At 33.8% G+C, this 25,374-nt stretch overlaps 2 protein-coding genes across 2 annotated transcripts in view; one reads left to right on the top strand and one right to left on the bottom strand.

Moving 5' to 3' along the window:
* The first annotated feature begins 40 nt into the window (after positions 1-40).
* Positions 41-14,511, top strand: LOC127553201 (alpha-aspartyl dipeptidase-like). Its single transcript, XM_051983751.1, has 8 exons — positions 41-175; positions 3,690-3,778; positions 4,614-4,688; positions 7,341-7,420; positions 9,176-9,349; positions 10,749-10,808; positions 12,814-12,896; positions 14,215-14,511. Exons 1-8 carry the CDS (start codon positions 69-71, stop codon positions 14,273-14,275), a joined length of 729 nt encoding a protein of 242 aa, XP_051839711.1. The 5' UTR covers positions 41-68; the 3' UTR covers positions 14,276-14,511.
* A 233-nt stretch (positions 14,512-14,744) lies between these two features.
* NBEAL1 (neurobeachin like 1) overlaps positions 14,745-25,374 on the bottom strand; it is a 199,154-nt gene continuing 188,524 nt past the window's right edge. The window contains exon 55 of the mRNA XM_051983755.1: positions 14,745-22,667. Coding sequence (XP_051839715.1) covers positions 22,566-22,667 — 102 coding nt within the window. The 3' untranslated portion in view covers positions 14,745-22,565. The remainder of the gene's footprint in view (positions 22,668-25,374) is intronic.

Below are 25,374 nucleotides of genomic sequence, written 5' to 3' on the forward strand. Positions count from 1 at the left end.
CGCTGGCCTCCCGGGGCCGGCTCGAAAGGAGGGCGAGCAGTCGATCGCCGAGCGCGCGGGCGAGCACCATGGCATCTCCCCTCCCGCGGCGCCTTCTCCTGGTGTCTAATTCGCGGCTCCACGGGGAGGGCTACCTGGAGCACTGTGAGGAGCAAATACGCAGCTTCTTCGGGGGGTGAGGCGCGGGGGTCGTCGGGGAGGGCGGCAGGCGTCTCCGCCCCGCTAGGAGGGCGGGACGAATGGGGAAAGTGGAAGGGAGTTCCTGGGGCTTGGAGGCTGAGATTGTGGTGGGAATCCCGTCCTATCTCCCCCGGGGACCGCGCTGCGACCCTCGAGCTGGGTGGTCTTTTCTTACTCCTCCGCAGAGCCCAAAGGGCAGTCCGAGGGAGGGTCAGCCTAGCCCAGAAACATCCTCTCGCGCGGCCCGAGAGGACTCTCCTAGTCTAGTCCTAAAACATCCCCTGGTCTGGCCCTGAAAAGGATCTCCTAGCCTAGCCCTGAAGCATTCCCTAGCCCGGCCTGGAGGGGCTCAGTCTATCCAGAAGTTTTCTCTAGCCTGGTCCGGGAGGGCTCCAGTAGCCTGGCCCTGAAACCTCTGCTAGCCCCGCCTGGGAGTGGTCCTTCCCCTCGGGGGCTCCGTCTAGCCCAGAAACATCCCCAACCCGGCTCTGAAGCATCCCCTAGCTTGGCCTGGAGGGGCTCAGTCTATCCAGAAGTTTTCTCTAGCCTGGCCCGGGAGGGTTCCAGTAGCCTGGCGCTGAAACCTCCACTAGCCCGTCCCGGAAGGAACTGGGAGTTGACGATGTATTGCAGCCTCAAAACATGGCATAGAGTGCATGCACTTTTGATAGTGATTATTACATGAGTATAAAATGTCTGTATCTTAGATGCCGCTGATAGTGGGAAATTCTGATAGAGAAAGAGAATTTATATTCTTGCAGGAGTTGTACTTTAGTCTCCAGTAGTTTAAATATTAGTCTCTGTGTCAGAACTGTTAAAATAAGAGAATCTTTGAACCTTGTTTGGAGATACCAGGGTCGGATAAGATAAATTATGAAGATAGTATTGGAAGCCTACTTATTTCTCTTTACTTTTTACACACTCTCCTTCCCCCTTGAACACATACTGTTTGTTTGTTTTTATTTTTTTTTGTCTCCTGTTTTGTTCTCCCCCTAAACCGATATAGAAAAACAAAATCCTGGACTTAATCTAAAACTGCTTTACACTGGAGTATAAATTACTAGTGTCATGTTAAGGCACACTACCCCTTTTTGATAATTCTGCATTTTAAACTAAAACAAGGGAACCCTTAAGTGGAATTTCAAACTAATTAGAATGTAGATTATTTGGGAATGCAGAGAAGGCATTACAAGATTCCTTGCTATCCAGGAACTTAAGGGGGCAGATAACATGTACATATAAAATCATATTCAAAATACAAGCAAGTTAAATAGATGCAGTATCTGGAGGGAGGAGGTAGGAAAGGTCTCTTGCAGAAGACTATTCTTAAGGAGAGTCTTAAAGGAAATGAGGGTTTCCACCAGGTATAAGTGGGGAATATGAGCATTCCAAGCCTAGGTAACAAATATTCCAGGACAAATATGGATGTTCTCCAGTCCTATGGGAACAATTTGTAAGTGATTATTTCAAATCATTGGGGGAAGAGGGGGGAGACAGCTTCTGCAATTTTTGATTCTTTTTTTTTAATATACACAAGAGAGGGTTGTCAAAAATTGATTGATCATTTCAAGCTGCATCGTGGAGACTGACTTCCAAGCCAAAAAGGTAGCTCTGAGCAATCTAAATTATGATTATATCAATGTACATTATCTTAATAATTATTAAAATTACAATTTTTCCTCAGAAAGGAAATGGAGCATTGTGTCTGAGGAATAACATGTAAGTCAATGTGGAGTGCATTGAAATGAGTAATGTACATGTTAAGACCAAAAAACTAGGGAAGGACCATGTTCTGAAGAGTTCTGCTTACAAAACAGAAGATTTTATTGTTTTCACAGGTACTAGGGAGCCAATGGAGTTTTTTACAGAATGGGATGAGAGGGAGATATGACACAGACCTTTGTTTTAGGAAAATCACCTTGGCAACTATATGGAGGATAAATTTAGAAGGGAGAGATTTGGAAGCTGTTGTTTCAGATTAGAAATGGAAATGTACTTATGATTGAGTGGAGATAGAAATAAAAGGATTTTAAAACTGATTAGATGTAGCATGAGCGAGAATGATAAGTTGGGAATGACAACAAGATTGTAATGCATACCAAGGTAATTGCAAAAGAGGGCGGTTACCTTGACCTGTATATCCTGAAGATACAATGGGGTTGTGGGAAAAGATGAGTTCTGTTTTGGACATGTTGAGATTCATATGTGTTTGAACATCCAGCTTGCAATGAACATTAGGCTGTTGGTGATTTGGGACTGGAGCTCAGAGAGAACCTATAACAGTAGAGAGATCTGGGACTCATCTAGATCAAGATGATAATTGAACTGGGGAGAATTTGTGAGATCAGAAAATAAAGAAAAAAGAAAAGGCTCAGAACTGATTCAAGGGGTTTAATTCCAAGGAGTGAGGGAGCATAGGATGGAAAGGGACAGCAAAGTCCAAGAAAGAACAGGCACAGAAACCCAGAGATGAGATAATATTCTGTGGAGAAAGGATAGCGAACAGTGTCAACAGGCAATCATGTCATGACACTAATGTGAAAACCAGGTTTTTATAAGAGAAATGAACATAGGCCTTAGAAGTTTGCACATTTATGAGAGTTCAAAAGGAGAATGAAACATATTTCCCTAAAAAAGTGTGGAATAGAAGGGGAAAGGTGCAATGAAAGTGGGGAAACAACCAAAACTCCTCTTAAAGGGAAGGAGCTAGGCAACAGCAAAAGACTCACTCTTTTTCCTTGGGAACTGCAAGATTCTGAAGATAGAGGAGTCTACTCACCTATAAAGTATCCCAGCACATTGGGATGCAAATAACAAATTATGTCATCTGGCACAAGGGGTAAAAAGGGCCTTCATCCTTGATTCATTCAGAGTCACTTTCATGTCTGGGGTCCAGTATTGGAAAATTTGGAAAATACGACAACTCAAAAAGACATGTTCAAGGGATCCCTCAACAACCCTTTAATAAGTGCTAAGGTTGAGGATTGAGAAAAGACCATTACATATGGCAGGTAGTTTTGGAGATAGCTTTGAGTTTCAGTTGAGTGATAATATTTGAAAGCAGACGACAAATTACTTTAACATATCCTTAAGAGCAACAATGAGAGGAAGCTATGGCTAAACACTATCTCATTTCCCCATATGGGTTGGTAAGAAGAAATCCTAAAATTAGTCTGTACAAAACAAACAATAATTCAGTTTGTTTGTGTTTAAGAGAAAATCTTGCCCCAAATTTTGATATATTCTTGTATTTAAGAAATATTTACAAGTGATGAATATCTCACATTGGTTTCAAGGTTAGGCTGTACAAGATAAAGCTTAGAAGTAGAGGATGGTTTTGAGTTAGATTGAGGAACTTTCCTGTAAGTAGAATCATTTTAACTCAGCTAACACACACACTTTCTCTCTCTTTTTCTCTCTCTCTCACAGACACACACAAAATGAGATATGTTTATATATCATTGACTACTAAAGAACTGTGAATATTTCTTTTTGTTTTTCTCCCCCAGAATAGTGAAGCGAGTTCTTTTTATTCCATATGCACTTCATGATCGAGATGCCTATGCCAAAACTGCAAGAGAAAAATTTGAAAGCTTAGGTAAAAATCTACTTTTATTGTAGACTTGCTAAAATATTAGTGATTATCAGATTTTAGTAATTCACCTGTCAATTAAAATACCCACTATCATGCTTATACAAAGCACTTTTAGAGCCCAAGTAGTTGGCACAATTTTCTAAGAATTGAACTGGTCTTTTTGGTGTATAAAGCACTGGACCTGGAGGCAGAATGACCTAAGTTCTAATCCATTTCAAATGTTTTCTGGCTCTATGACCTCAGGCAAGTCCTTAATCCTGATGTCTTGCTAAAAAGAATAATAAAATTGAATGAACAAGTAATAGTTTATTCCTGGTTTTTTCCCTATTCCAAAATATAACTGGGGACTTTCCTAGGATATCATTTTGACTTCAAATCTTAGAATTGCTAGAAATAATATTATCTTCGAGAATCAGTGTGCACAGTTACTAGAAGTCACTTTGGAATCAGAAAGGGCTGTGTTCAAGGAGCCTGGTGCTGATACATACTATGTAACTACAGGTATGTTGCCTAAAGTTGGAGTCTCTGATAACTTTCTAAGACAGTATAAGTTAAAGTAGATTTGCCAAGCAATAGAAAGAATTTTGGTGTTCCCCACATAATTGAAATCACAGATCTAATTAAAAAGAAAAAAGAAAAACCGAAAGCAAAAACAACTTTCAGGGTACTTTCCTGTATATCATTTCATTGTTACTAGATCCATTACTTCTGTTATAAAGCTAACCCTCTGATAAGCTGAGAGTTTTCCCATGCCAATTTCTAGTGAGTGAAAATGTTGTCTCTTTAAGCAAAAATCATACCATGTGTGAATAAACCAAATTCTGTTTTTGAATTTAAGGATATGGGTTAGACAGCATTCATGAATCTTCTGACCCTGTGGAAGCTGTGAGGAAATCTGAAGCCATATTTGTAGGTAAGGTGAAAATATTTTGAATCTTTCAAAGGTTTAAGCTTTCTTTTTCTTTTTAAATTTTGTTTTCAAAAGTTCTAAATTAAAATACTTCTTTAAGAAGACAACTTCATATCTAAGACAAAAGAACTGGAGCCATTGCTAAGGTATGACTAAGGAGACACTTGTATTTAATTTCAAGTTATACTTAGCCAGCAGCTGCTATCTAGAAAGGTATTTCTCAGTAAAAGTAAAATGTAAAATTACTTGCTTATTAGAAACAGAAGTTTTATTCCTTTAATTTACAGCTTGAAATGATATTCCAAAAGGCAAAGAGACTAGGCATATGACTAAGAATAATTTATTCAACAAAGCTTAATTAAGGGGAAAATGGACTTTAAATGAAATGTGATGCTTACATTCTATTATGAAGTGATGATTTATATGACCCCCTCTAAAAGTGATTTGGGGAACCCAGGAGGAATCTACTTAGAAATCCTGGGATCAGTTCTGTTATGGCCTGCTAAAGGATAGGGTGTCCTGTGATAGTGTGAAAAGTTGGTCTTCGATGAATTTTTGCTAGAAGGCTTTCTAACTTTCCCATTAGTTTTTCTTTTGGGTAATGATACCTCAGTTGGGGGCAGCTATTGTGGTACAGTAGAAAAGGCCCTGGACTTGGAGTCAGGATCATCTGAGTTTAGATCTGGCTTCAGACTCTGCTTCTTTTAATTCTTCAGCAGGGTATAACAGAATTGTTACCAAGATTTCTGTCTAATTATATTGTCTTTAGGCTACTCTAATAACATTTAAGAGGGGGACACATATATCATGGTTCCATATTGGGTTCCATATTGGAATGTAAGCATTCCATTTCATTAAAATTCCATTTCCTTCCCCATCCCCACCCCCCACAAATGATTATATTCAGCTTTACTAAATTAATTATTCTTAGTCATAAGCCTTTATTCTTTGCCTTTTAGAATATCATTTTCAAATTCTAAGTTAAAGTTTCTGTTTTCTTTAGTTCCTAATGGGGCATCAGAGCAGGAAATGACAAATCGCACCAGTCTTTTTGTCAAGAAAATCCTATGGACTTCACAATAAATTTAGAGGCACCCCAATAATTGGTATCTTTAAATAGTCTTTTCTCCTATTCAGTTTAACTATTTGTTAACCATTGTTGTTAAGTCATGTCTGAGTCTTCATGACCCCATTTGGGGTTTTCTTAGCAAAGACACTGTAATGGTTTGCCATTTCCTTCTCCAGCCCATTTTACAGATGAGGAAACTGAAGCAAGCAGGGTGAAGTGACTTGCCCATGGTCATACAGCTTGTAAGTTTCTGAGACTAGATTTGGACTCAGGAAGATGAGTCTTCCTGATTCCAAGCCAATGTTCTATTCATTTGTATCACCTACCTTCCCAGTATTAACAGTTATCTAGTAGTTTTAATGATGATTACTGTGTGTATACTTTGAGATCTGGTACTGCTGGGCGCCTTTTATTCCTACTTTTTTCTCCCATTATTTCTCTTGAGTTTCTCTATCTTTTGTTCTTCCAGATGAATTTTATTACTTTTCTAGCTCTATCAGGTAGCCCTTTGGTAGTAAGTCTTGTCTCTTTCACGTGGGGCTCAGCTAGGAGGCTTTCCGGATCTTGGTTTCAGTGGAGAAGCAAAGGAGGACAGCCGGCCACCACTTCTCTGTCTTCCCTAGCTCTGATTCTGGCTGAGTTTGTCTGAGCTTATGTGCTCTCTTATCACAAGTGTGAATCTTGTAGAACTATATTAAGTACTAAATACATGTACTGAACTAGAGAACTGTTAAGCATCATGCTAAATAGCCATTGTCACTATCAATTTCACTGAGTTAGCACCTTGTAAGAATCCTTGTTTCAAATTCAGAATTCTGGCCCATAACAGTTTGGTATACTGAAACAGTGATTGTTTATTAACCAATAATTTTTTATCAATAATTAATTAGTTGCTCGACTATAAACAAAAATTATCTTTCCTGATTATTTCTATCTATTTCTTTAGAATGTTTTGTTTTCATATAGCTAAGTATGTTTTATACATTCTATAGTTATTTTGGATGAAATTTATTTTTCTCATAGGGTTGTGGTAAGGATTGATAAATGAAATATTTGTTAAGCTCTTAGGACAATGTTTGGCACGTGTAGGTATTTATTCCTTTCTCTTTTTCCTTTCTTGACTTGGTGATATAGTGTAAAAGTAGTGTTAGTAGATATCCTTCCTTTACCTTGCCCTTGGAAACATAATCTGAATTAGCTCTGGTAGCCCTGTCAGCCCTACTTCCTTCTACTTGGGCTCTCATCAGGGACTTTTTTTCTTGGTTTTCCTTCAGATTGAGTAAAGCCTGTATAAAGTAAGCATTCAAATGTTTATTGCTGGTAACTACTATGGTTTTCTCTGCCAGTCCTAGATGAAAGAATTTACTTCCTAAGGGTTAGGGACGGGACAGGACAGAATGATTTGGACTGATTCTTCCTCAAAATTAATAACTAAACTCTGGTTCATGTGTTCCCAGTCTTTGTAGTCTGTTTTTGGATCATTCTTGCTTACCCACAACTTCACTTTGAGGACATATTGAGAATATCACAATTTCAGTATTTTTATTTAGGCAAAATAAAATGTGTTTTGGTTTTTTTCCATACAGGTGGCGGTAATACTTTCAGACTTCTAAAGACATTATATGATTTAAATCTGATTCCCGAGATCAAGAAAAGAGTCCTCCTTGTAAGTTGACCTGCATTGATTTACTGAAACTAAAATTAAATGATTCTATAGATATGTTAATTTTTATTTTTCTATATCTTGCTTTCCCTTTAAAAATAAGTTGGCTGCTAAATCTATGGAGATGTATTCTAGCACTAATGATAGATGTCGCATTATTCATTGTGTGCTTATGGAGGCAAGACTGATCTAAGAGATCATATTAGAAAAGAATAATTTTGAATATCCTTTAGGACAAGCCCTCCAAAGCTTATTGATGTTGAGTACAACACATTCATGAACTTCTTCAGAGGCACTTTTAAAACTATAGGAAATGTTGGATGAACTGAAAAATATTGTTGATTAAAGTACTGTTCATTTGAGATGGAAAGTGACACATGAGATTATGAAGAATTCTAGGTAAAGACTGCATTACTTTGATTTTTACATATAAAACAGAATATAACTCTCTCAGTACAAGGACTGAAACGACAATATGCTTAGCTCAGAGATAAATTTGTAGTTTAGCAGAGACTTCCAAGATTTTTTAAAAAATAAAAAAGGTCTAAAAAAAGACTACATATGAATACAATTATCACTTCCACTGAGTCCAGGTCTATTATTAAGCTAGCTAAGGGTTAAATAGTTTCTGTTATCTTAATAAAAATATATAGAAAATGAAGAGAAAAGAGCAGAATAGCTGGTTTTCAGCTATTTTCTTTTCTCTTTCTGCCTTCATAGATAAAAATACTGCCCCAGAAGCTCCTGCTTTGCATGGCAACCCAAGCACTGTATACTTTTGCAATAAAAAAGAAAAAGGAACTTCTTCTGTAGCTTTCTTGGGGCCCTAAACTCTTAAGACATTCTTTTGCTTTCTAGGAAGCCAGTTTGTCAAGTTTTGAGATAATCTAACCTAAATCATTGCTGTATTTCCAATCATAATTTCTAGAAACTTGAGAGAACTGATGTTTATTCTTTCTTACCCTTCAAGACTCTTATGGATAGCTATGTCTTCCTTTTTTTTTTAAATTCTAAGATAAGTAGCTCTTTTTAAATTTTTTGCAAAACAGCTGGGGTAAATATAATGTGACATAAGCTTCAGGTATCTTTGAAATTATGATTATTATACTTAATGCTTTGGGGTAACTAAAAGTTACACTAAAAGTCAAAACTTTACCCTCTGGTTCTTGGTGGATCCCAGATTGTCCACCAGTATGTAATATTTTCAAATTCATTCCCTGTCACCTGTTGGAGCAAGAGTTCCATAAAAGGGATATGCCATTATTTCAGATTTAAATGTAATTTTTACTATGCAAGCTCTGTGAACATTGACTTGGCAGAAGAGACAAGAATGCATAATTGGTATTTATCTTTCTAATTTTCACTTCACAGCATTTGATGTAATGAAGGGTTTAAAGGTTGAAAAAATGAGTTCTCTAATGTTGTGATCAATGCCATCTCTCAGTTACAAGTGTCATGCCAGTTTTATTTGATTTTGATATTTGACAGTTCAGGGCTGTCAGCTCTTTACTTCAAAGAGTCTCTTCTTTATTCCCAATTATTTTAGCATCCTATGTTCAGCCAGGGATTTAGAGGAATTTCTGCTTCCTCAGAAATGTTTTTCTCTTCAGAATTGTAAATGCCATTATAGATTTGAGGAGTGTGCACTTTAACGTGTGTGTTGATAATTGATTTGTTCTTGGTGGTAATTTTTGGCTTCTCACTCATGTTTTGTTGTATGACTTGTTTTTTGTTTCAAAGTTAATGTGAATCTTTCAGGCAGGTGTTCCATACATGGGATCTAGTGCTGGAACAAATGTAGCTACCATCAGCATCAATACCACCAATGATATGCCGATTGTATTCCCACCTTCTTTTGAGGCTTTGGGATTTGTTCCTTTTAATATCAATCCCCACTACCTGGATCCAGATGTTAATAGCACACATATGGGTGTAAGTATGTCATTACAAATTCTTATATTGGTTAAAGCAATCATAATGTAGATCTTTGCATATACAATAAATACTTGCTGATATTCTTGAAGTGCAAATAAGAAGAGATAATATTTGAAACTTGAAGAAAACCTATCCCACAAAAACATTTTAAAGGAAATGCTTTTGTATTCTTCAGCTTCAAATTCCTTCCCCTTACCCCTTTAAGGATAAGTAAGCTCCTGAAGGAAATTTAAAGAAAAGTAGAATAACTGTCCCCACAGAATTTCAAGATACTTTTGAGAAGGGAAGAATTTGCAATTGTTCTCAGAAGCCTGCAATGTGGTACAGTTGTATATCAGTTTTCAATCAACAAACTTGGATTACTATAAATTAAAAGAAACAAAACAACAGAAATTGGGTATTTATTCCTTGCCTTTAGGAGTACTGTGCAAAAGCAAACCAACAAAAACAAAAAAAAGTAGGTATTTGTTACCAAGGTGATAACTGACTTTCCTGAAGAGCAAAGTTCTGGCTCTAAGCCTTAGTCAGCAGTCAGTAAATAACATAGGGCAGCCCTTCAGTGAAACCCACTAATCACAGGGAGGAAGATACACAGGTACAGAGGTTGCCACACCCAAGCATTTGTTTTTCTCTTAGGTTGTTTCCATAGATGGTAGACCAATAAGCATTTCCATTTGACAGACACTCTGACTTACCAAGAGAATGGACATTTAGTAGAAACTGATAACCTTTTTGACATGATGCTTTTCCTTAAGATGTTTTCATTTGATGGAGTTTGAGTAGAAAAACCTTCCTCAGTGCATCCTGAGAATACGTATTAGCAAAGGCAGAGATAGAACACAAAAAGTTTTGTGTAATAGTGGATCACATTTATTTAATACTCTTAAGATTTATCAAAACTAAACTGTTGAGACAACAGAGCCCAAGCTACACAGCAGGTGCCTTCTCCACCTGAGCTCCCTTTCCATTGTTGCTGCTTCTCCATGGGTGCTGGACTAACACTCCTGAGTTGTTGTTTAATTGAGAGCAAATAGAACTCTTTGGCAAGTGAAGAAAGCTCCAATAAGACAGGAGGGAGTTATTTTTCAGTGCATGTGGTACTTCACCCATTAAATTCTGTGGATAGGTGGCTTAGCATCCTATAAAGTGAGCATCATCTGAAGACAGTATGGCTACCTGAGGAAGTCACTGAGTTTTCTTACAACCTCTCTCAGATTCCAAGTGTCTCTCAATGAGTAGTATAATGACAGTCCCTCAACTCTAACCCCTGATGCCTTCTGTTTCTCTAAGCCAAAAAATCTTCTGAGGAAACACACAGGCGTCTGGGGGTAGGAAATGGAAATAGTTGTTGGATCCATCAGTGGTCTTAGTTTTAAAAAAAGTTTCCTTTTTCTAGGAGACACGTGAAGAACGGATTCTTCAGTATCATGAAGAGCCAGACACCCCTCCAGTACTGGTATTGTCCACATTTAACTTCTATGGCTAATCATAAGATTGGGAAGCTAAAATACTATGCACATAGTTAACCAGCACATGGCTTTATCTGATTTTGTGTTTGTCTCTCTTAGCTTTTTCTGCTTTTACCTCTGCATGCTTTTCATTCTTGTACTTTTCTACTTTTCTTTGCCACCTGAAATTACACTCTAAGAAGAAAATCAGTTTTCTTTACAAGTGATGATGAGATACTGAAGGGGAAACAGGAACAAGAAAGCAGCAAGCAGAGGCTTCAATAAGAACCACATTCCGAGAAACCAGGGGTAACTATTGGCATATAAAGGAACTTGGAAGGCTTAAAAAACCATAATAATTAATGATAATACTGGCCTATTTAGATCATTACTCAGAATTTAATCTCAGATCATTCCTCTTATAAAAGTTTCCTATAAAAGGAAAAAAAAAGAAGACTTTATATATAAATCTTTTGAATCTTTTTCATCTCTCTCCCTATACAAAATATTTTAAAAGCTAATATAATGCTTTTAATATATAATATTTAATATTTTAGGTTAATGCATACTTTCATATTTGCAGTTCTTTCACCTTAAGAGAGCACACTGTAAAAATGACATCCCTGAAATGTGTCCACTGAGCAAAATTATAGCAAAACTATATTTTGTAAAGTCTTCCTCTGGTGTCTCATTGTGGGATAGAGATGATTCTGAGCCCTCAGAAAAAAAGGCACTGACAGTATTACAAAGAGGTCAACCAGCATGTTTGTAAAAGGCAAATCAATTTACCAAGTGATTAAGTTGTTTAAGTCCAATAGTGTGGCTAGAACTCTCTAGAAATTTGGATGTGAAAATGAGGTGATATATAAAATAATAAATTTGGTGGAATGGCAGGATCAAATCAGGTTTCTTTTTTTTTAATCTGTTTTTAACATTCATTTTAAAAAATATTGTGTCCCAAATTCTTTCCTTTAAGCCTCTTCCCTACTCTTTGAGAAAGTAACATATCATTTGTATTTGTGAAGCCATCCACAATATATTGCCATATTTATTATGATCAAATGAGTTTTCTAAAATTAAAGGAGACCTGTATTAGTCAGCATTGAGCAAGGAACCAGTGGCTGAAGAGAAATTGAGGATGAGAAAAGAGGGAATGTTGGAAGGAGGAAACTTCCAGCAGGATGGGATCCAAGAACAAAAGTTGAGTTGATTGGCCTTGACAAAAAGAAGGCACACTTCTATAGATTCATGAAAACTGCTCTGTAGTAAGGAGGGTCTATGAAGTTAGGTAAATTTGTAGTGAACTAAGTCTGCATATTTGTGTGGCTTTCTCCAGAAGTTATACAGTGTGTAAGCAGATAAAGAGAAAGAAGATTTTTAGAAGACCCAGGATTTGGCAAGATGTGACTGATGTTAAGATTTGTAGAAAGTAAGCATAATTCTTCAAAATTGAGAATCAGTTGGGACAGCAGATACTTTTCAGGTTATAGCTACATATCTTAAATGGAGAGTTTTTCGGGCAAACATGCCAAAATTCTCAGAATTGGGTCATTCTTTCCTTAGGATTATCCCTTTGTTGAGCTTTCATAGTTGCAGTATAGAGAGGCTGCATTGATATGTTCTAGAATTGGCTCCCACGGCACAATTGAATGAAAAAATTCACGGAACAAGATCCATAATGATTACATTATCCATGAAGATCCTATCAAGAATTTGGAGGTAAAGCTATGACAACAGTTTTGGCCACTATATTTCCACATCATTTTTTACTTTTGAAGTCAAGGAGGAGCAAGTCAGCAGGTGTATGTTATCCAAGAACAGCTCCAAGTTGGAAACTGGTTCTACAGGAACCTTTCTTTAGCAGAACATCTCACCAATTTATAACCATTTTCTCTCTCTCCCCTGTCATTCCCATAATCAAAACTGCCAATCATTTTGCAATCCAATAGCTATGTTTTATCTCTCAAGTTCAGATCATTAGCAAACTTACCGTATTAAAAATTTTTGGTGAAGGGTTTACGTGAAGGATCAATGCTACTGGTGGAAGGAAACAAAGCAACACTTTTAGGAAGAAGTAAAGCTCGACTTTTCCTGAGGTAAAGTTAAAATTTAATTTTAGAAAATGTTGTGTTTTTAAATACAAGGAACCATTTTGCATAACTTTATGAAATCATTAATCTACAGATCAGTAACCACTTATCACACAGAGTGACTCATGAGATGCTGATACAAGTTTACAGTCCCATATAACTTCTTCCAGGGTATCTGTCAACTGACATCCTTAGTCTAGGAAAAGCAACAACCAGCCAATGTGATTTTGATGGAAATAACCAAGTCACTGGAAAAAATTGAAACCTTTTTTCCTCTAGGAAAAATGATTGAGTACCAAGGGCAACAAGTAATAAATTCTAAAGTGACTATATGTCTTTCTGCTATTTGATATTTCAAAGGGTAAGACTAGGTTTTAGTACCCTTGGACTCGCCTTTTGTTCTGTGCCACTTGGTCACTGCTCATCCCCAGAGTGCTTGTAAGGACGAGAGGCTGTTGCCACCTTTGTGAGCTCCTATACCCCCTGCTTTTTTGTAGTAGACAGTTGCCTCCAAGGAAGGTACCCCAAAGCATGGGGTTTTTGCTGTAGACCTTTTTTCTTGATTGAGTAGGCATGTTTCAGCAAAGTTTTTCAAAAATGTGTCCTATATACTTGATAGTTTTATATGTGTATGTATAATGTGTCTACTACAAACATACATACATGTAATTATATTAAATATGATAAATAATAAAGTTAGTGAAGGTAAATTAATGTTTCATTAGACCTTATGTATTAATTGCTATTTAGGGATAGAGCTGTCAGTAAATAGATAGGTTCCTATTAATAATTACTATCTCTATATGTGTGAAACTTTAAGATGATATATAAAAATGCTACTTATGGAAGGGATTTTAATAAATCATTAGTACTGAATTATGTGAAAGCATTTTTTCTTTCATCACTTGAAAATTAAATGTAAAAAAAGGAAATCACATCCAACATTCTAATTCGTTGTGATACATAAATTAGTTTATTGGGACAAAAAATAATCATAATGGGTAGTAATTTATTCCTACTGTTTCTATTTTAATTAATAAATTGCAATGTTATTTATATTGCAGTAAGTTTCATTTAATTGAAAGTGTTTTTGGACTTGCTTGTGTACCGTGGGCATAGTTTTAGTACATGCAGTTCTAAGAATAAGGCCCAGTCAATGATTTTACAGAACCATATTTAGATTATTTTACTTATATATTTTTGAGTTCTTCACTGATTTGGAATCCTAAGTCTTGCCATATATAACAGTAAAACTGTAGCAATCCTAGGCTACATAGAACTTGTCTTCAGATATGTTACGGTTGTCTTTCTGTTCGGAAACTAGGGGTCAAACACCAACAGAACAAGAACCTGGAGCTGACCTCAGTTTTCTCCTTAATTCCTAAATGATCCTTAGAAGCTACCAGCTTTGCCAGAAAAGATATTCATCAGTTGCAGGGGTAAAATAATCAAAAGAAGATTGCCAGTACAAATACTGACATGGACCTGATTTAACCTTAATTTAACCAAGATTGCTTTCCCCTCCCCCCCAAATGCTCCCATGTGCTATTTGGCAGTATCAGTTTTGCAGCTATGCTATGATCACTTGACTTTAAACTTAAAAAATAAATTCTCTATTAAACTTTTGTCTACACTTTTTAATCACTAAAAATGATTTTAAAACAAAGTTAACATAACTGTGGGCATTTAGGAAAAGGTATTGCTTATGTTTTGTTCACCAGTAGGATGTGAGCATACAAAAAACTTTGCCTAAACTTCAAAACGTGATAATTTCTCTTTTAATAGCAACACAATCATGATCTCAAATGTATTCAAATTTATCCATAGTAGATATCCACTCAAACACCAGGAAAAGAACATCCAGTTTTTTTATTTGATTCAAACCCACTTTTATATCTATATACATATATACACGTGTGTGCATATGACATATACAAAGCTAATTTTGTCATTTTATATACAAAATAAGTACATTCTTAGAAATTGATTACAAATTTTCAAGAGACTAAAAAAGTGCAAAAAATTTTAGACCATCTTCAGTCGTGCTGTACAGAAAAAAAAATCAAATATCGGCTCATATACAAACATTTAAAATAATTAAAATGTACTTGATTTAACAAAAAAAAAAATCACCATGTACAACTTTAAAAGCACAAGAATATATTGCACCTAATAGCAACTTCATTACAACTGAAAGAATAATCAATATTAGAGATACTCATCATCCCAGTTAAGACTTGATTGACTTTAAAGGCTTTTTTTTTTTCGTTTTGGCATAGGAAAAAAAAAAATCATCGTCACATTTACACAATGAAGAATCTTCTAAGGCTTAGTGGCCTATTTTCTAGTGTCAAGAAACTAAGCAAATTTTGAGGCACATTTTAAAATTATATGACTTTTAAATTCTTCAGTTGCTATTTTTAGCATATTAAGCAATAGTACAATTTCTAAAATGCTGGACAAAAAGTCATTGCTTTTCTTCTATAATTCTGTGATGAAATGCAAAGAAAGTATGTAATATATGTGCATACAAGGTGATATTGGCTGGAGGATGACAACCATCCTCTGAAAATGTAATGGAATTTTCATCAAAAAAATGAGAAATGTTATGACTACCTTATTACTATAACAGAAATTGGCAAGAGTCAGAAAAATGCAAGATGACCAGGCCATGTTCTGGTTACATTTTTGCTCATTTTTATTGCCCTAAATCTTGAAATTAAAAGGAGTTTTATGGGAGAAGCAAGAAGCATAGATCTCCTAACTCTGTTTGGAGATTTGGAGCTGCAGAGGAAACGCTGGTGAAAAGACTTGACAATCATTTTTCTATCAAATAATGAAGTGAAAAAAGACAATAAAGTTTCTTAGTAATGTGTAATAATTTTGGAGTTGAATTGTTAAGGAAAGAAACACTATGAGAAACAAAGTTAATCTTCTATCCTTATATATACTAGGGGATCAAGAGAAAATGATTTCCATCTTCTCAGTTATACTTAAGTTTTAAGCATCTTAGCAAAAGAAACATTTTTTAAAATTGCAAACTGATCTTTAGATCATCCTCACAAGGAATTAGAAAGTGTAACTTCAAATACTGACATGTGGGAACTATTTTTAAATTGTAAATTAAAAAAAGAGAAAAATTGTAAATGAATTCATATCTAAGACAATGTCTTAATTATGTATGTGTGTTTTAAAAAAAATTTTTGGAGATATAGCAGCCAAATTAGTGGATAAAAAGCTAATGTCTGAGTTTTTTGTTTACTTTTTGTTGAGGCTAAGAAGTATTAAGTTTCTGAGGCCAGATTTGAACTCAGGTCTTCCTGACTTGAGAGCCAGTGCTCGATCCATTGTGTAATCTAGCTTCCCCAAAAAGCTAATGTCAAAGTCAGAAGACCTGGATTCAAATCTTACCTCTAACAAACACTGGTTGTTATGACCCCAGGCAAGACAGTTAATTTGTCAGTTCATCAAATGAGACGCTCTATTTCGCAATTTTGTATGTTTATTTCATAATCTTTATAATTGTTTTCTCTCCCGTTAGATTTTGAGCTTCTTTGCAGCAGGGACTGTTTTTGCCTTTCTTTGCATCCTTGGTCCTTAGTGCTTGCTACATATTAGTTGTTGCTTAAATGTTTGACTTAGCTTCTGAGATTGCACAGAAGATGCCAAGCTGCACTGATGGCTTCAACTGAGTTTTCCAAAGCAGTGAAATCATAAGTCTAGTTCCTAACTCCATTTAATGGCCAAATAAAATAAAAATGCATAAGAATAAAAGGATTGATAAGTATATGCACCAAAATTATATTTTCTAGTTTATAATAAGAGACATTAACCTAATTTTCCAAAGGACAGATTAATTGAATATGGAGTCTGAGGCCCTACTATTAACTAACAATATGATCATGGACCTTAGTTTTCTCACTTGTAAAATGAAAGGTTTGAATTATTCAGTTCAATTCAACAAGTATTTTTTAAGTGCCTCTACTGTGCCTAGCAGTCTGCTGGATACTTAAATTACAAAGACTCAAAGCTAGGCAATCTCTATGGCTGCTTCCAGTTTAAAAATATATGTGTGTGTATATATATTTAAACAAGACATAATTGTGAATTCTACATAACAAAATAAAATGAGAGTTTATATGGAAATATCTTTTTAAAAAAACAGAAAAGCAAATGTTCAATAAAGGGCTGGAAGTATTTTCTCCTGAATTTCTGAGATCAGTTTTTGTTTTTTAAAGACAAAGATATATACTATTATATCTACTCTTTTTCTAAATTCTTGCTGAACTTTCTTCTTTACTCAGAATAACTTTCTAGAAATTTAATCAGTCTTGGCTGGTTAGCTTAAGAATTCTAAGCCCTTCTCCAGTGCATGTAGAAAGTATCTGCACACATATACATAGAAAACTGCAAGAAAGTTCAGCTTAGGACATGAGTAAGTAAGTTTATTTCTAACTGAAGTTTACCATGAGGAGTACACCTGTTTTCTTTAAATGAGGATTTTTTTTTTGTATCTGTTGTAAATTTTTTTTTCATCTTATTTTGCACTATTCTAGATGCTAAAGATACAAATACCAAAAAAAAGAAAAAGAAATTCCCTAATCTCTTTGGGGGTGGAGGGGGGTGTTGTTATTTCTTGTAACAAAGTAAGAAGTGGAGGGAGAGGGGGAAGGAAGCCAATTCAGTAAAACTAACCATGAGTTTTTTTATTAAACATTTTACTTGAAATACCATTCCACAAATAAACAGATGGCAGGTAGAACTGGAGAAATTAAGTGTGCCTTTAATTTTAAAAGTAAAACGAGGTTATGAGTAGAATTATTTTCTGGTTTAGAGTTTGTGTGTTAAACATATTCTTCATGATACCATCGTTTCCTATAACAAATGGATTGTATGCTATGGTCATCAAAAATATAATGAAACTGTGCTTGATCAATTTAGTTTAAAAAGGCAAGCAAAATAACCTGATTTGAGTCTAAACTGATGAAGCATGCAGATACCTTTATTTGAAATCTAGAATGCTAAAGATTCCTTTAAAATCACACTTTATGATGTTCCCACTTTTGTGATATTTGCACTCATTTTAACTGCAAAATGTTAATCATACTATGATCTCATAACAAATAATACTTCACCTTATTTTTTTTAGCTATTTAAAGTGTTATCTTCAAGGATAAAAGACAAAAGATTTTAAATGGATTAATAAAGGTTCATAGTATATGAGTTAAGACAGCTGACAAAAAAAAAATTGCCTCTGTGGCTTAGAAAGCAGATTTTAAAAAGATAAAATCTGCTCCAAGAAAATTTTACTTAAATTTTTACTAAGGGTAGGCACACTGATTCCATTAGGAAAAATACATTTGAGGGGGAAAAATGTTCATCTAGAATATATGGACACCTACTCAAAGGAGAATCGGGGGATATTAAAGTTCTCTATATTGAAATTTTTAGTTATTCCTCCCTTTGATTAAAGAAGAAAATTTAATGTCAAGTTCCTTTCTTTGTGTAACATCTATGGTGAATTTTACAAAAGAGAAGGTTAGGGACAGATAATAAAAGGAGAGACTTTTCTAGGAAGAATACTTTCAGCTGCTTCAAGTGGCACAAAGTAAACACTGACTCTGGTTAATGAAGTTAAAATAGGGTAAAAGGAATGAAAGATGCAATTTCTGTATGACACAATAGTATTATATTTCAATCATCTCCCTATCAATAAACCCAAGAATTAGATTTTGATAAATCCTTCCAGTATTTTACTAGAACTTACTTACTATTGTAATGTTAGCATACTTAAAAATACATAGAAAATTAAACTTCTGAAGTTCATCTGACTTGAGTTTTTAACAATAGTTTGCTGGGGAAAGGCAATAAAAACAAGGCAAAAAAAGAAATTAAAAAAACTCATCGTGACAAAGACAAGGTCTCTAATAATGAAATAGAAAACTTATTATAGTCTATTTTGTTCCTATTAGTTCAAAATAGAAAATAAGGATATTGGTCACTCCTAGACTCTCAAATCAAATTAACTCTGGCATATGTTTAATTTCTCAATGGATTTTCAAAGATAATTTCTAAACAGAAAAAAAAAAAACAGCATCAAGTCTCACTAATATTCCTTGCTAAAGAAATCTGCCATTGTTACAGGAAATGTACTTAAATGATCTCAAAAATAACATTATATGACATAATTTATTTCATGTCTTAAGTGAGTATTCATAAGCTATTCATAAGAATATTATAAGATATACATATACATAAAGATGTATATGAAATGAAAATTTCAAGACTTGGATCCAGATTGCTGTTGGGGGAAAAGAAAGCAATATGAGCTCCACATGAAAAATGAATTTCCATTGATTTTCAGTTTTAAATGTGCTTCATATTTCATATAGTCTCCCTAAAACAGGATTTGTTTTTAATTTGCTACTGATTTACCCCTCAATTCTCTTCCTATTCCTCCCTTTCCTTGTGTGTCTGTCCTTCCCTTCCTCCATTTAAAATAAGCAATTGACAATAAAATATTCACATAAAGGGTTAAAAGTACTAAAATTAAAACTTTTAGAAAGTTTCTATCCTGAAATAAGCCAAAAACCAAAATGTGATCACTGCCATCATCATTAAAAGTTTCCCATTGCCAAGGTTCAGAAAAGGTGAAGATACCCATGGCTGCACAGGTATTAAGTGTCAGAGGTGAAATCTGAACTTCCATCATCCTTGGTATTCATTATTTCAGGCTGCTTCCATCAGAATTACAAGGGAATTTTTTGTTGCAAAAAATGATTTTAAGTCATATTTTAAGTTTATAAATATTCTACTTCTGATTCTGTTTCTTAAATGACAATTAATAACCCTTGAATTTTAGAGCCAGAAAAGATCTACATTCCTTATTTTAAATGAAGAAATGGAAGCACAGAGAGGTAATCTGACTCACTAGAAATTAGACAGCTAATAAGTCAGGCTTCTCTCTTTATATAATATAAAAAAAGTTTTTACATGAAATCCAAAACATTATATTACTTCTCTTGGATTTTATCCATTATTTTTCTTTGTATTTTGTGTCGGCTAATAGATAGGTATATTTTTTTGTTTTTATATTTAGTAATGTATCATAGGTAGGAAATTTACCATTCTGTTTTTCTGAATTATTGTAGAATTCCAAAATAGTTTGTAAAAAGAGGTCTTTACTTGGTGGTGGTAACTTCTCTTTGTATTTTAGTATATTGTGTATATATTTTTTTAAATATGAAAAAACAGGATTACACAAAACTAGCATCCTAGTGCTATGATTATCTAGTAATACAATTGGCCTTAACTATTTAGTTCCTATTTAGACCAAACCTTGTAGCATTTCTACCACAAAATATATATGCTTTCTAAATAATAGAAACCCTGAGAAAGTTCATTGTTTCTCCATTTAGAAAATAAGCAAAATATGATGATTTTTTAAATAAATTAAGACACCAATAAATTCAAATGATATACTCAAATGGCATTTTGTACAGGTGCTAAACTTCTAATTAAAATATCTGGTACTTGATTTTGCATATTTTTTAAATAAATAAAAAGTGACCCCATCTAAAGCTCTCTGTACAAGTCTTAGGAAAAATCTCAAACAAAAAGTTCTAATTTCACTTTGGTAAACAAAAATTTTTTTTTTTTAGTTCATTTAGAAACATGATCACATTAATTCCACTTGATATAATCTCAAACATGGAAAAACAAAAATATATATACAGATAACCACACTTTATCTGTTAACTGATTACTAATTCTAATAATAAAATTATATTAAAATGAATGTAATTAACTAATAAAAATAATAAAACCAATGATTATCTAGTGAGTTCTGTTCTGAGACCTCTACATAATCCTTTGCCTGTCACATAATTTTACATTTGCAGTTAGTCTATTGTACACATATGGGACATCATCCTTGTACATATTGTACACATTCATGGGACATCAAATTATTTGTAATACCTTCTTAAAAATATTTTACCCTATAACTAGTGCATTTAATTTTTAAATTTTGAACTGAGATAAGCCATGGAAACACATTCTTTTCTCGTAATGTTTCTTGACACCAAATCCTTCCTATGAATATCTTATCTATTTAACATCTTCCATTACATAAAATCCTTTATTTAAAATTTCTCACCAACCAATAAAGTTCTAAAGAGGTCAATACTAAATGCTATCTGGATTAGTCAAGTTATCTGGGATGAAAAAGTTTAATTAAAAGAAAACTAAACTGACATAAAAAGAGAAGGCATCAATAAAACTTTAAAAATAAATAAACAATCACACATATATACCTAATTAAATCAAGTAGGAAAAACTATGCCTTGTGGAATATTTTGCAAAATTATTGTTTCAAAGAGTTGTGAGTTCAATCCACTACATGAGAAATGTGAAGATGAGTTTATAAGACACTGTGCTTATCAATCTCTTACTTTTAAAATAAAACCAATTCTTTTCTGTTAGTTTTGAACAATAAAGACTTTGACTTTCAGCATTTAACTAGAATAAACAGGAATTAAGTCCGTCAACCTAAACCAACTAGTTTTCATAACCATGAATTGGAAATACATATATTTTTAAAAGATGGTATCTCAATGTTTGCTTTTTAAAATGTTATACAGTTTTCCAATTAACACATAAATCACATCAAAATAAGACAATTTCAACTTGGGATATTTTGCTGAATTCTAGTAACTTCAGGAAAACAACTTGTTTAGTACATAAAAGTTCAGAAATAATAAAACCTACACAAAATAAAATCATGCTGATAAAGAATTATGATGTTCCAAATGCATTTCAAAGGATTTGAATGTTAAAACTGAAGACAGTTATTTTAGTTTAATTTTGTTTAACTACTAATAAATCAAAAGGACAAAAATTTACTTCTTGTCCTTCTACTTTCCCCATGGCCTTTATTATTTTAAGATAAAGATCATTTGAGGAATATCTCAGAGAGCTATGTAATGAGTTTTTATTGAAAGAGGGTCATGTAGCAATTTCTATACTTTTTTTTTTTTGGTTTATCATACATCCTTGTATTTAACTACAAATGACTTTGGAACATCCAGCAGCAGTGCAACAAACAGACTTGAAGAATTCTTTATTTCAGTAGGAGCTCCAGAAAAAAAATCAGTTGCTTAAATACTCCCATTTTTAAAAGAAGAGGAGGCCTAAACAGCTTGTATAAAAGGCCATCTTTCTCCAATATTCTATAATAAGCTTTTCAGAATAAGTACCTTATCTTGTTCTGTTTAGAATGATAAATATAATCAAAATAAATAAGTCATTTCTTCAATTTTTATCTTAGTTTTCTCAGAAATAAAATATGGACTATACAATGGTTATACAGACTATTAAACAATAGAACACAACATAAACACTAAGTCTAATCCCTTGTATTTTTTCTCCATTTGGGAGCAGAATAAGAAAGACTATTAATACCATTTAATTCACTGGGACTAGGTAAAGAATTTTTTAAATGATGAAGACAAGACTGTACCTTTGTAAAATATAGTACACATACGATAAATTTTATAATTTACCAATGATTTTCTGAATTAAAAACATTGAGTCATCATAAAATTCAGAGATTTGGTTAAAGTGACAAAAATAAATCAAGTTTTGGTGATCAATGGTAGCAGCTATAAGCAGTAATCACTTAGAATGCTGAGTGTTATATTCTGTCTCTCCAGCTGAAATCTGGCTGAGCCGTTTGCTAGATCCCCACAACTTTCGAGACAGCTGACCTGTACGCATCTGTTAAAAAAATAATTCAGAAAATGCGTGAAAGGTTGTTTTAAGAAGTATAAATTAAATTAATACGTCAGGTGATGATTCTGGAAAATTTGCAAACAACAAATACTTCTGTTTTTAGTATAGTTAATTCTCATAACTTTTGTTTGACATATGAATAAAAATATGACTACGTACTCTTTCACAAGCAGTTAAAAGGTATCATACTAATAAAATAAATTGAATAGTCTCGCTATGTAAAAATTATTAAATTCTTACATTTGACAGTTTCTTGACAACTCTGTCAGGAAATCACTCATGAATCAATAATGAATTTCTTCCTATCACATTTACTTTGGTGTCCAGTTCTCTCTGCCCTCATGGCTAAATTTTCCCCACTCTTTTTTTTTTTTTGGCCTATCTTTTATGTGGATTATCACTTAAAAATCATATCCATACTATCATCCACAGAACAAAGAAGATGATAAAATACTGATTTTGTTTTAAAAAATCAATAGCATCTATGTATGAGCATTTTTCCTAAATAAAATTTTTAGAGAAATACAATTTAACAATAGGAAAGAAATTTTAAAAAATAGTTATAAATCTCCTTTAGGAGTACTTAGACTGAACAAATAAAGAAGAATAAGATAGAAAATTTTAAATTATATCTATATCCAATAGCATGGGAGAAGATCCTGAAAATCTTTATAAATTCACATAAACTAATGTGAGTGAGGTGAGCAGAAACAGAAACGACAACACTGTTTTATATAAGAACTGTGATTTTTTTTTTTACTTAACATCTACAACACTGAAAGGGAGTACAACTTTGAAAGATTCAAGAACTCCAAGTAACAATAATTAATCACAATTCTAAAATACTGATAATGAATTGTGATTGTCACTCTAGAATAAGATAGATATTTTCAGACATGGCCAATATCTGTTTGCTTGACTATGTATATGTTAAAGGAGATTGGCTTTTAGGGGGATGAGAGGAGATGGATTTATGGAGTAGAGTGGGAAAACTCTACAGTGGGATAGTAATGCCAAAAAGAAAAAGAAAAAGTGTCCATGAAACCTTTTTGTAAGATACATGCAAGGAAAAAAGTTCAGAAAGGGAAAATAAACTGAAACAAAAACCAAGCTATAGATTAATAGAGATCCGTGGCTTCATAAGTATCCCTCTTTTTTCTTCTTTATATATGGAAATATTTGTTTTTGTTAAGTTTGTAATTAAAAGGAAAGTTAAAAATACAAGGATTCCAAATAGCCAATATTAAAGACATCAGAAATTAAGAGTTAGCTACTTCTAAGGATTCCTGTTATTAAATCAAATTACAAAAATAAGCCACCTGAATCATCCCCAAGCCATTTAAAGCAGCTAAGTGGCATAGCAGATGCAGGGCTGGACTTTAAATCTGGAAAACTTGAGTTCCAATCCAGTCTCAGATACTCACCACCTATATGATCCTTAGCAACCCACTTAACCTCTTTTCACTCAGTTTCTTTAATTGTAAAATGGAGATAACACCCATTTCATAGGGTTGTCATAAGAATCAAATGAGATAATATTTTTCTAAAGCATAATGCCTGGCATATAAACAGGCATGATATGAATGCTTATTTCCTTGCCAATTATACTGAGCAATGTGATTGTAAATAGTGAGCTCAAAAGGCCAAGGGACATGGAACCATCAGCTTTTGTTCCTGTGGTGGAGCTTATCCACTTATCAAGTGGAGAGAGGGAGCTGCTGCTGATGTTAGTAGAGGAAGAAAATTGGGGCTGGGGAAGAAGAGAGCAATGAATATCAAAACCTGATTTTTTTTAAAGAGTCAAATATATGTCCTATAATATTGTTCCCCAAAATATAGAGTAGCATGACATTATACAAAATAGAGATAAATCCTGTTTTTATAGAATGAGATCATATTTATATCTAGACATTAGAGTTATATTTAGAATTCACCTTGAATATTTTAACTTACAAAATAGCTTGCTTTCATAATAGTAGGAGAGCTACAGAAATAAGTAACTATAATTTCTTATGTCTTAACTACCCTGAATCATATTTATGGGCTTCCTGTATTAAATTTTAAATTATTAAGTGAAATTTCTAGGTGTTACAAATTAATAAATTCTTTCTTATCTTGAGACTTTTATTCAATATATAACAAAATCTATACCACACTTAGATCTTAAGTAAATAGGCATATTTTAACTACATATTTTAAGTCAGCAGCATAGGGCCCAAATGAAGTTTTACCTTTCCAAATAACCTTTGGAATCTCTAGATTCTTGCTGATGCTGCATAATTCTTTTTTTTTAATAGCTTTTTATATACAAAACATATGCATGGGTAATTTTTCAACATTGACCCTTGCAAAAACTTCTGTTCCAACTTTTCCCCTCCTTCCCTTCATCCCCTCCCCTAGATGGTAGGTAGTCCCATATGTTAAAAACAATATATTTATACATATTTGTACAGTTATCTTGTTGCACAAGAAAGATTGGATTTAGAAAGAAAGCAAAAATAACCTGAGAAGGAAAAACAAAAAGATGCTGCATAATTCTAAGTATAGTACATTTTGTTGAAGATGGCAGTGTAAAATATTTTTTAATGGATGTGCAGAATTACTAAAAGACAGATATATGCCAGTGGGATATACCTTCTTGACAGTATGAAAAACACACACATAAATCCTATGGTCAAGCATTAAAAAGTTA

Source organism: Antechinus flavipes, chromosome 3 (genome assembly GCF_016432865.1).
Source record: "Antechinus flavipes isolate AdamAnt ecotype Samford, QLD, Australia chromosome 3, AdamAnt_v2, whole genome shotgun sequence".
In the NCBI taxonomy this organism is placed as follows: domain Eukaryota; kingdom Metazoa; phylum Chordata; class Mammalia; order Dasyuromorphia; family Dasyuridae; genus Antechinus; species Antechinus flavipes.

Coding starts and splice junctions, on each gene's coding strand:
- LOC127553201 (XM_051983751.1), top strand. CDS start 69: ATGGCATCTCCCCTCCCGCGGCGCCTTCTCCTGGTGTCTAATTCGCGG. Junction 176..3,689: donor ATACGCAGCTTCTTCGGGGG/GTGAGGCGCGGG, acceptor TTTCTCCCCCAG/AATAGTGAAGCGAGTTCTTT. Junction 10,809..12,813: donor CAGACACCCCTCCAGTACTG/GTATTGTCCACA, acceptor TTTTTGGTGAAG/GGTTTACGTGAAGGATCAAT.